General features: G+C 56.6%; 2 protein-coding genes across 3 annotated transcripts in view; one reads left to right on the top strand and one right to left on the bottom strand.

Annotated features, from left to right (window-relative positions):
* The window catches only part of LOC144949143 (protein kinase C epsilon type-like), a 384575-nt gene that overhangs the window by 59944 nt on the left and 312446 nt on the right, over positions 1 to 12185 (top strand). The gene's annotated exons all lie outside the window — the stretch shown is intronic.
* Positions 4183 to 10532, bottom strand: OPA3 (outer mitochondrial membrane lipid metabolism regulator OPA3). Its single transcript, XM_078879019.1, has 3 exons — positions 10368 to 10532; positions 7292 to 7461; positions 4183 to 6874 (listed from the first exon to the last, which is right to left on the bottom strand). The coding sequence occupies exons 1-3, from the start codon at positions 10507 to 10509 to the stop codon at positions 6614 to 6616; spliced, it is 573 nt and encodes a 190-aa protein (XP_078735145.1). The 5' UTR covers positions 10510 to 10532; the 3' UTR covers positions 4183 to 6613.

Below are 12185 nucleotides of genomic sequence, written 5' to 3'. Positions count from 1 at the left end.
TGGCCTGCTGTTGTTCTTGTCAGAGGGGTCTGCTCCGGCCTTCCTGAGCCGTGGTGTGAGTGTAGCACGGCGCTGGCTTAGTGGGTCGACTGCCCCGCGTGAGTGAAGCGCTGCACGCGCTCGTCACGAAAGGCAGAAGCCCCGGAAGAAACGCCTCCAAAATGTGTGTCGTCATCGGGCCCTGTGCACAGGACTTTGCTGGAGCAAGCAGCCCGTGATGATCTTCCAGATGTCCGCAGCTGGAGATGACGCGAACATATCCGGAACGTCCGGCGCTGGTGGCGGAAACGACTCGGGGGGGCGGGGGGGGTGTTGCCCTCCATGTCTCTGTCGATGGCAGCAACGCTCCGAGTGAAATCAATCATGGAAATCCTGCGCCGACGGCCAATCTGCTCCCTGGTCGCTTTGCCACGTCCGTCCCAGAGTCCCCACGGAGCTCCACGGCTTGGCGCAGCTGGAGCAGACTGCTCGGTGGATCTGCGGCTCCAGAGCGACGCCTCCTGCTCACGGCAGGCGCCGTGTCTGCTCGTGCTCCACCCCCACGGCTGCCCGGCCACCCACACGCACAGGGCGACGAGATCGACGTCCTGTGCGTGCGCGGTTGTCGACGGAGTCGGTGTCACGCCGCGCCGCGCGTCGGCGGCGACTTTTCTCGCTTTTCCGAATTCATTGGCCAAGGGACTGGGTGCTTACAGCTTGGCACGGGTGACACAAATCCGCCCGCACTCTCTACGTCGTGAGCTCCAGAGAGCTTTGAGTTGATATTGGCCGTCTGGAATGTCTCCTTATTGAACCCACCCCCAGCTCCCAACCTTTCGCTGTCCTGGTTGGTGGAGAGATGGCAGCCGGCAGCAAACTGCGCTGTGGTCTGAGATGACATTGGGTGGCTCACCGAACATTCCTCCATCACAGCATGCTGGTTAAAGGGACAGCATGTTGTGGGTCACGTGCTTGCTTCAACATGAATGTTAAAGTCACCGGTCACTACGGTTTGACATTTGTATGTTGAACTTCTTTCGCACCGTACGTAGCCAACCGGGAGGTTGTGGGGGAAGGACAACAAACTAAACACAAATCAGTTTTAAAGAAGTTAGTTTTTAAACTTAATGATTTTAAAGTGCCCTCGCTCCAGTGGCTTCGTAATATCGCAAGAGCGCTCCAGACGGCAGTAGACGCAGCGCATCTGAATTGCGGCGGCCATCTCCGTTCGGTGTCTCGCCAAAAGGCGCTGCTGTGAGGATGCCCGGAGGTGGTGTGAGGATGATTCGTGTCTCTCTACGAGATCAGCAGCGAGTTCTCGTGGTTCTTTTGTGGCAAGCGCTTTGTGTGTAATGAGTGCCACCTGAGAACAATGTGTATCCGTTCGGCGACGGGAAGCCATTTACCGTACCGCCAACATCACGATCATCTTGCTGGGACTCACAGAGGCTCACAGACCCATAGACTCATACAGAGACCCAGAGTCGCAGAGAAACCCATAGATTCACAGACTCAGAGGCTCACATAGAGACCCATAGACGCATAGACTCACATAGAGACCCATAGACTCACAGAGACCCACAAACTCACATAGAATCGCATAAACTCACATAAAGACCCATCGACTCACAGAGACCCAGACACTCACACCGAGACCCATCGACGCACAGATACCCATCCACTCACACCGAGACCCATCGACGCACACAGAGACCCATCCACTCACATAGAGACACAGAAAATCACAGAGAGACAGAAAATCACATAGAGACACACTCACATAGAGACCCATCGACTCCAGAGAGACACAGAAAATCACAGAGACACAGAAGATCACACAGAGACACAGACATAGAGATCCATCCACTCACACCGAGACCCATCCACTCACATAGAGACCCATCCACTCACAGAGACCCATCGACTCACATAGAGACCCAGACACTCACATCGAGACACAGACACTCACACAGAGACACAGAAAATCACACAGAGACACATAGACTCACATAGAGACACAGACACTCACACAGAGACCCAGAGACTCACATAGAGACCCAGAGACTCACATAGAGACCCAGAGACTCGCATAGAGGTTCACAGACTGAGCTGACTAAGCCGGGGTTCTCGGGTGCCCGAACGAGGAGGCTGGGAAGAGGCATTCATTATTTATTTTCTTGTCTTGGGAGGGGCGGGTGGAGCTGAACTCACGACGAGTGAAGAGCGGGGTCCCGGCAAACAGAGCCAGCGAAACTCGTGCGTGCGTGCACGTGTGTGCGTACGTGCGTGTGTGTACGTGTGTGCACGTGTGTGTGTGTGCACGTGTGTGTGTGTGCACGTATGTAGGCACGTGTGTGTGACGCGCGACGTTCACCGCCAAGCAGGTACAACCCCCCGCTGCTTGGGGAGATGGAGAGTTTGCTGCGTCTGCGTGGCCGGCGGTGTCAGTACGCGCGTGTGCATGTGTGTGCATGTGTACATGTGTATATGTGTACGCGTGTGAGTGTAGGTACGTGTGTGTGTACGCGCGCGTGCGCTTGCGCGCATTTGGTGGAGACATCTTCCCAGCTACAATAAATAAACGCGATCAGCCAAGAGGCTCAGTGTCGGGGCGCCTTTATTTAATTATTTCACCTTGGCAGGGGGCCGCCGCCGCCGAGGTGCACTGCAACACCCTTTGCCGAGCCGCTGCGAGAGGTCCCGTTAGCAACCGTCTTGAGCCAGGGTCGGCACTTGGGATTGAACTTGGGATTGAACTTGGGATTGGGGACGACGACTGGGCCGTCATGGACCGTGGCTGCAAGGTGACCAGGTGATGGCAGTACTATAATGGATTACTGAATCCATCTGTACGTAGCTTTGCGCGTCACCGCCCGCTGTATGTGGTGTCTCGCCTCCCACACGAAGCCAAACTCTTCGCGTCGTTCAACGAGTTGGTGATGAAACATTCCAAACTGGAGCAGCGGCCTCTTGTAAGTAAGCCTCGAGACTCTGGCGAGCCCCCCCCCCACCCCGCGTCAATCCGCATCAGCACTCACGAGCAGGTCGGTGGCGTGCAGCGAGAGCGGTGGCACAGCGGTTGCCACCATTCCCGGCCACGTCGGTGGCGAGCGATCTCCAAACCGCCCCCCCCCCCCTAACCTTCACTGACCGGCGTGAAGTATGGTCAAACAACCGCCTTTGGAAAAGGGGCCCTCATCGACCCCAGCCAAGGCCACAAGTTGCTCGCAAACATCAATAAATAATGTCCGTCGCCTGGCTGGTTCGCCACGGCTGTGCCGACGCGCGAGGAGCGACCAGGGACGGACGGCCGCTCCAGCAAGGTGGACGGCAAGGTGGACGGCAAGGTGGACAGCAAAGTGGACGGCAAGCGCCACGATCGGGCACTGCCCTCTCTTGGCTCAACACGGGCGAACGCGTGACATGAAACTCCCGTGGGTGAGTGGTCAAACCGGGGGGGAGGGGGGGGGGTTGGTGGCTCCCGAGGCTCTCGGGGTGTTTGGACTGCGGCCCGCTCTCCTAAGACGCGGTAAAAGTTCACTACCTCGCCTGGTATGCAAGGGGTCGTGGGGTCGATCCGGGACTTGCTCGATTTTGGTGGTGACCTTTGGATGAGCAAACCCAGTGCGCCGTTGAACCACTCATGACAGCATGGGCGCGGTCGGTATTCCTTGTGCCGCAAGGATTGTAATTGTGTGCCCAGGTGTAATGCGAGCGTAAATGGGGTTGCTGCTGGGCTTTGGCCCAATCATATGGCCCGGTATGGGGGGCGTGTGGGAGGGGCCGCCGTTCACCTCGGCTCCAATGCGAAGCGAGGTGAATGGAGGTGGAGCCAGCAGGGCAGTATGGGAAGGCCGGATCTGACGATCCGGAAGGGGAGGAGTCAGGGTCACGTGGGAGAGACGATATTGAGGGGAGCCCGGAAGAGATCGGGGCCAGTTGATGGAGTGAAGAAGCGGGACCACATTGGGTGGCCGCCGCGCCATCAGCCACGTGGCTGATGGGGCTTCGGCACACCGTCGGCCAGCGGTGTGCGGAGCGGGGAGGAGCGGAGCGACTAACGGGAGAGCGCGTGTGGGGCGCGCGAGAGGAGCTGACGGAGGAGCATGGCACGCGAGAGGAGCGTGCGTGGCACGCGAGAGGAGCTGACGGAGGAGCGTGCGGGGCACGCGAGAGGAGCGTACGGGGCACGCGAGAGGAGCGTGCGGGGCACGCGAGAGGAGCTGACGGAGGAGCGTGCGGGGCATGCGAGAGGAGCGTGCGTGGTACGCGAGAGGAGCGTGCGGGGCACGTGAGAGGAGCTGACGGAGGAGCGTGCGGGGCACGCGAGAGGAGACGCTGGTCCCTTGTCAGGACCAGCGGGGTGTGAGGACGAGTGGAGGAGCTAACGGAGGAGCGTGCGTGGCACGCGAGAGGGAGCGCGCGCGGGGCGCGCGCGAGACGACGATGGTCCGTGGAGGAGACCAGTGGGGGGGCGGAGAAGAACCTGAATAAAAGACAAGCGGAGACCAGCATCGCCTGACGGAATCTTTTATTACACAGGGAGCCTTGAGTGGCGAGATGTTAACTACCTCTCCTGGTATACAGGAGATCGTGGCTTCAATCCTGACCCTGACGACGCCTGCTGCTGTATATTTGGAGTTTACGTGTCTCTCTCCCCGTGGTCGCGTGGATTTTTCTCCGGGTCCACCGGTTTTTCCCTTCACATTTAGAATTTAAGTGCATTTGGCTGCTATACATTTGCACGTGACGATAAGCCCCACTTCGTCGCCGAGCTATGATTTGTGATCTCCAGGTCGCTCCTGAATGAGGGCTTTATATGGTTAAATAAAAATAGTTTATAGTTACCAGGCATCTGTGTTCATATCGCTCAATCGGATTCCTCCAGTACAGCCTGTTCTCTCTATAATGTGGGAGATGTCACATTCCTGAGGAACACCGCATTATGGAAGAACCACGTCATAATAAATAATAATACATCGGGGTAAAGCGCAGTCCGCGATACCACGCGAGATGCGTAACGCGGACCGAACAAAGACCGAGGGTAGCGTCTAGAAGTATCACCCAGCAGCATCCCACTGCCTCATGCGGCCGTGATGATGATGATACGCCAAGGCGGCCGTGCGACCGCTTTATCCCTCGTGGCGTTCGACGTAGTTTCGTTCGCTCATACGCAATTCGCATCCCGCGATGTGAGAAAAATGCATCCCCCCTCCCTTCCCCCCCGTACATCCATAGCGTTACTATATATCCAATTCGTGTTGTGAATACAACAACGCCTGTGTGACAGGAGAACGGACTCGATTTGGCTGCTACAAATTCCCACACGATGACGGCGTGCCACTTCGTGTTGGGCTATCAAGTGTCGTCAGGTCGCTTCCAAAAACAAAAAAAGAGCCATACAGCTCTGCTGCATTTCAGCTCAATCCGATTCCTCCAATGGAGTCCCGTTCTGCTACAACGCCATAGTAGTTGTGTTGGGAAAACACGCGATTGTAGGAGAACAGACCGTGGCTTTGGCTCTACTTCCCATTACCGCCAGCGCAGCGGTGGCCTAGAGGCGAGGCGAGGTCGCGAGGTCGCAAGGTCGCAAGGTCGCAAGGTCGCAAGGTCGCGAGGTCGCGCGGCATAAAGAGACTTTGACAAGCAGCGGCAAGTGAAGGGGACAAACCAAGCGGGCTCCCGGTGGGGGTCTCTCAACGGCGACAGGCTGGGGGCCTGCGTCTGATGGGGCCTGTGTCTCGTGGGGCCTGTGTCTCATGGGGCCTGCGTCTCATGGGGCCTGCTTCTGATGGGGGCCTGGGTCTGGTGGAGGCCTGCGTCTGGTGGGGCCTGCGTCTGATGGGGACCTGCGTCTCATGGGACCTACGTCTGATGGGGGGAAGGCGCGGGAGGAAATGGGCAAGTTCAACCAGAATTGGTTTAGGAAAGCCACACTGATGAGATACTGAAAATCGAAACCGGTCTAGGGTTTATTTGGAGTTTGCGTGCATCTCTCTCTCCCCGTGGTCGCGGGGATTTTTCTCCAGTTCCTCCGGTTTTTCCCTCCACATTTAGAATCACAACGTGACGTTGTTTACGGTATTTGACTGCTGCTATAAATTTCCATACGATGATGAAGATGAACCACTTTGTTGAGCGATCAGTTGTGACGGCCAGCTCGAATCTGAATGTTTTCTTTAGTTTTAAGTGCTTGGTTGCTCAGACCCTGATAAGGGGGTCCCCCCCCCCCGACCGAACGGTCCCTGAAGCTGTCCAGAGAGACGGTGGTAGCGGGACAGGCGCAGCAGACAACCACCACAAGCGCTACATTCAACCTTTCCCTGCCGCCATCGAGGCCTGGGCTACAGCTCCCCCAAGACATCCTTGGCAGCTCTCTCCGGTCGGCAGGTTTCTCACAACCGGCTCCCGCCGACCACGCCGCACGCACCCGCAACGTCGTCACATTTCTCGCAAAAAACAAAAATCGATCGCCGGTCTCAGCCAGTCATCGTCACAGCGACGACGTTTAACGAGGAGCAAGAGGAGGCAGCGGCGTCCGCAGCACTCCAGAGGGGATCAACGGAGCCTCCCTCCACCACGCAGGGTGGGCGGGGGTAGGCGGGGGGCAGGGGTTCCATTCCTCCACCCAAGTTCATTTGAGGCAGGGTGTCTCGCTGTGCGTGTGCCTGCGACCGTCGGGGGCGGTCCTCGTTGGTCCAGCGGTTGTGGCGGTGGCTGACGCGATGGTGGCGGTGGCTGACGCGGTGGTGGAGGCGGAGGCGGCGGTGTGGCCGTTGTGAGGTGGTGGTGGCGACGGTGGAGGCGAGACTTGATCTCGGAGCGCGTCGATTTGGAACTGCAGCGCGTCCAGCTGAGCCGTCAGCTCGGCCTCCTTGCGCCGAGAGTTGGCGTTCTGAGACGGGAGCAAAAATGCCACGGAATGCACGAGGTGCGTGTGCATGTACGTGTGTGTACGTGCGTGTGTGTGCGCGTGTGTACTGGTCGACTCGTGTGTGCTCGGGGAGCGGTAGTGTAGCCGGCGACCCCGATTTCGATTCCCGCTCACGGCCAACACCAGTGGTGACTATCTGAACTGGTCCTGGGTCTCCCCAAAGTCGACTCGACCTCAACTCGCCACTGGGGAGACAAAGGCGGCCTGGGCGTGGTGCTGGCCACCCACCCCCTCGTGTGCCGTGCCGGCTTTCATAGGTGCTCGCAAACAGCACTTGCCACAACAGTTGAATGCTATAGGGGCCATTTTTGTACTTGAGTGTGCGTGCGTGAGTGTGCGTGCGTGTGCGTGTGCGTGCATGCGACTCGTGGTGCCCACCTGCCTCGCGTACTCCGCCACCATGCACACGCCCCCGATGACGAAGATCACCGCCTCACCCAGGAGCTCAGCCCCCAGCTCTGCCGCCGCCTCCTGGTCCAGCGGCTTCACTTGGGCCCCCCGGAACCCCATGAGTCGCATCTTGGTCTTCATCTCGATCCAGTGGTACACTGCGCGGTGGCGGTGGGAGGGTGGGAGGGGCGGGGTGGCAGAACCCCATGAGCCGCATCTCAACATCTCAAGGGCCGGTGTGGAGGCATCGCAACGAGGGGTTGGTGGATCACCGCGCAGACGTTGTCGCGAAACTCCCTTCTACCTTCTGTCGCGAACCTCCCTTCTACCCATGGGTAGGAGTAGAGGAGGAGCCGTACCCCTGGCTCTGCCAGGGGAAGGCGGTACAGCAGTGTGTGGACTAATCTCCATCTGTTCATTCCATCCGTGGTGGGGGGGGGGGGGTAGAGCGCTGTACCCCTCGCGCAGGGCGTTGGTTTTCTCCGGTGAACAACAAACATGACCTCATCATTAAACGGCTGAACGCATCTTTAAAGAACGAGATAAAAACCTAATGTAGCGGCAGTAGTGGCAGCAGCACCCTCTTGAAAAAGAGTCCTTATGGCTCGGCGTGGCCTCTACCTGGAAACATAAGAAATAGCCGCAGAGGTTTCGCGGCTCCAAACCAACGACCGCCCCAGTTAATGCTGCGGTTGGATTAACCGTAGAGGCAAATCCGCCACGCGCCCTCCTCACTTCTACTCACTGCGGACGCTCAAGATCCCGCGACGCCTTCCGCAAAGACCACGGTCGTCCCTCGGTTAATTTTTTTTACGAAATAACTGTTCCTCGAATTCACTTATCAGTTGAAACATAAGTCAAAGTCACCGAGTCTGCACGAGAGGCTGTCTCCACTGCCACAACAGACAACGCGTTGTAAACGAAGCCAGTCGAGGTCTGAACGCTCATAAATGGGTGTCGCTGATAGGCTGAGCGCTCAGATTTGCCAGAGTTGGCGCCCGCGTGCATAACGTAAACACGGATACGGTAGCCCACTTGCTAATGCCAGCCAGAACCATGGGGTCACTAAGGGAGGCGAAACGTTAACCTGCAAAACTGTTAACCAATGTAACTGTGCACCGAGGGACTGGTGTAGTGTGTAGGCCACTGTGCGCCGCAGGGCGTCATCGTCCACATTTCTTTTCAAGATTTTCACATCGCACACCCCTCAACCGGGATCACACGCAGCAGGGAATCATTGCCACCTTCTGCGGAAAACTTGGCAGCGCCCAAAGAGTCTTCGAGACTCCGTCAAACCCACGCATGCGAGGGTGCAAAGCTCTATCACACACACAGAAGGAACAGGTGGTGGGAGTCCACAATGTTGCTGTACCGCGCGAGGGGGCAACGCCCTATCCCCGTACAGATGGAATAAACAGATGGCCACGAGCCCACATGCTGTACTGCCTTCTCCTGGCGAGCCAGGGGGTACGGCTCTTCCTCAGCACCCCCACCCGCGGGGCAGAAGGGTTTTTCGCAAACATGATCTGTGTGCGATCCACCCACCCTCGCTTGCTGCCTACTCCACACAGCGTTCGAGATGGCGTGGCGGAGTTCCGAATGACCAACAACATCCACCCAGTACACTTAGACAGGACCCTTGGCACTGCGTTACGAGCTAAACCACTGTACTGTACACCTACTACGATTACACACTCCATGATAATTCACACTGCCCTACCACGCACAATCAATCGCACGCCTTTGTACTTATACACTAACGCAATTACAATTAACACTAAGCTTAAACACGATGTTTATTTTTATTTTTAACTCTACCAGAGTAGGCTCACCGAGGTGTATGTGGCTCTTGTTGAGAAGCGACCTGGTCATAGATGATAGCCCAACGAAGTGGCTCTCATCATGTTGAAATATATAGCAGCCGCCAATTACTCTAAACGCGTGGTGATGTTGATTCTAAACGTGGAGGGAAAAACCCGGAGGACCCGGAGACAAAAACAGCAGACACCGTCAGGGTCGGGATCGAGCCCACGACCTCCTGTACACCAGGCGAGGTAGTTAACATCTCACCAGAGGCAGAGAGAGAGAGAGCCATGCAAACTCCAAGTATACAGCAGGCATCGTCAGGGTCGGGTTCGAGCCTACGACCTCCTGGGAATACCGACCACAGCGTGCTGCGATTGAATGAAGGGGTCAGCGGCGCACGTGACACTCTCAGCTAAAGGTCACCGCTACGATTCGACCTCCCGGCGCGGCAGCTAAGATTGATGTGGCCACTACCCACCCCAGCCGCTCACGACTGATCACCCAGCCAGCCGGACACCTGGGTTCGCCCCCAGGTACAGACAGGCAGGAAGAGTAGGCCAAACACCGCTCGAGTGAGGGCGGGTCACACAGTACCGTGACCCGCATCGCACGTCACGGTGTGTTACTTCACGCGGGTAAACGCAGCAGCAGCCATTCGCCACGACGCCCGTGCCAGGCTAGGTGCACTTTGAAGCCACGTGCAGTGTCGAAGGCTCTCTGAGGTCACGGGACCGACCCTGCAGGTGCCATGGGGTGACCGACTGAGATGGCTGGCCGATGCACCCCCTGTACCCACCCCCCCCCCCCCCGTGACAAATCGCTGTATTTTATCGGCCCGGCTCTCCGCTCGTCGTTGTTGTGAGGCGGGGCGACTGCCTCCAAACTCCCCAAGCGAGCGGCGTCCTTCACGAGCCTCCTCCACCCAGGCCGATCTCACTCTCCCCCCTCTATCTCCCCTCTATCTCTCTCCCCTCTATCTCTCCCCTCTATCTCTCCTCTCTATCTCTCCCCTCTCTCTCTCCTCTCTCTCTCCTCCATCTCTCCCCCCTCTCTCTCCAGCCCGTGGTTCGTGCCCGGGGCCGCCAGCCTGAGGCGGCCCCGGGCAGCCGAACGACCTCACGGCGACGCGAAATCAAACTTCCCGCACGACTGCAATTTGGTAGTCCGCATAGGCGGCGCGACTGAAGGTGACCCCCTCCCCCCTCTGCCGCCTCCCTACACCGCGGGACCGTCGGACGCCGCGCTCGCTCGCTCTCACGGTTGGCGGGCGGCTGGCAGACGTAGGTCTTGAAGAAGACGCTGCGCCGCGCCGCCGCCTTGATGCGGTTGGCCACCGGCTTGCTGAGCTGGCGCACGCCGAGGTAGGCGAGCTTCGCGATCGGGAAGGCGCCCACCGCCATCTTGCGGGGGAGGGGGGGGAGGGGGGGGCAACCCACCCGGCACGGGGGTGGGAGGGAGTGGGTGGTGAGGGGAGGGGCCAGTGGGTGTGGGGGAGGAGCCAGTGGGGGGCGGGGCAACTCACCCGGCACGGGGTGGGAGAGTGGATGGAGAGGGGAGGGGCCAGTAGGGGGAGGGGCCAGTGGGTGTAGGGGAGGAGCCAATGGGAGCGGCCAGAAGTATGGGGGCAGTGGCCTCAAAGTGCACCTATGACATTTTGACTTTCGTGACTGCAGGAATTCATATTCTTGGTTATTTCGGTAAAGTCACGTTGATGGAAAACAAAAAATCAAAAAAATTCTAAAGTAAAATATGAAAACAATAAAATAAAATGTACATTAATCTTTTTAAAAATAACAAATTGGAAATAATAAAACCAAAAAACCCACAAAAATAATCTCTCTGCCCCCCCCCCTCTCTCATTATTATCAGTTATGTTTTTTGTTTGCATTATGACTGCAGGTATTGTGGTCTATGCAAACATGACTCCTTGTAAAAAAGGTGTCAGTTTTGTTGCCAGATAAAAAAACAATTATCATATTTTTTCTTCTGGCAAATGAGGTTCCAATGGTGTAAATGCTTACCCGAGCTCTAATACTCTGATGGTGCATTGCCTTTGAGTTGTGCGCCTTTTGGCGTCATCCGGTCCAACACCATGTGAGACTAGGGTCTAAGGAAAGCTGCCTCGGGTGTGGACCAATCAACTTGAAGGACAGTGCATACATTATCAGAGTTGTTTTTTGTTTGCATTATGACTGCAGGTATTGTGGTCTATGCAAACATGACTCTTAGTAAAAAAAGGTGTCAGTTTTGTTGCCAGATAAAAGGGTAAAAAAACAATTATCATATTTTTTCTTCTGGCAAATGAGGTTCCAATGACGTTCTACTTAATTAAATAGACTTCATAGTAAATGTTTTCTCCTACAACATCAGAGTGCAGCGCCACATTAAATGCGCACTACAATGACAATGGTTTAAAGCGATTTGAGGCATGTCTTATTTTTTTTGGGGGGGCAGAGCTTTGTGACGTCATATTTGAGGGGGAGTCTGACTTTTTGTGACGCCGTGTGACGAGGGAGGTCAAAAATCGCGTGACGTCATTTATGGACGGCCCCTCATACCTCAACCAAAGTGGCTTATCATTTGGAAATGTATAGCAGCCAAATACTCTAAATGCGTAGTGATGGCGATTCTAAATGTGCAGGGAAAGCCCGGAGGACCCGTAGAAGAATCCACGCGACCACGGGGAGAGATTCACAAACTCCACATGCACAGCAGGCGGTCAGGGTCGGGATCGAACCCACGACCTTCTTCATACCGAGCGAGGTCGTTAACGACTCGCCACACCCCAAGGGGAGGGGCGAGTGGGTGGGCGGAGTCAGTGGGCGGGGCCAGTGGTTCCAATGCACCTAGCCTGGCACAGGCGCCGTGGTAACGTCACCGCCACTGAGTGGCGAATGGCGGCTCTCCTCTTTGCTGTTGGAGCGACCATCTTTGGGTCACCAAATTGCCAAAAGGAAAACATTTACGAAAATAAAATACTCTAATGTATCGATCGATACGGAGTTACTTTTGGATGTGACTGCGTTAGGCTACAACAATGTTGAAAAGCAAGCAAAATGTTGTTCTACGTTTCGCT

Source organism: Lampetra fluviatilis, chromosome 52 (assembly GCF_964198595.1).
Source record: "Lampetra fluviatilis chromosome 52, kcLamFluv1.1, whole genome shotgun sequence".
NCBI classification, from domain to species: Eukaryota; Metazoa; Chordata; class Hyperoartia; order Petromyzontiformes; family Petromyzontidae; genus Lampetra; species Lampetra fluviatilis.
This window is presented reverse-complemented; position numbering and strand designations above follow the sequence as displayed.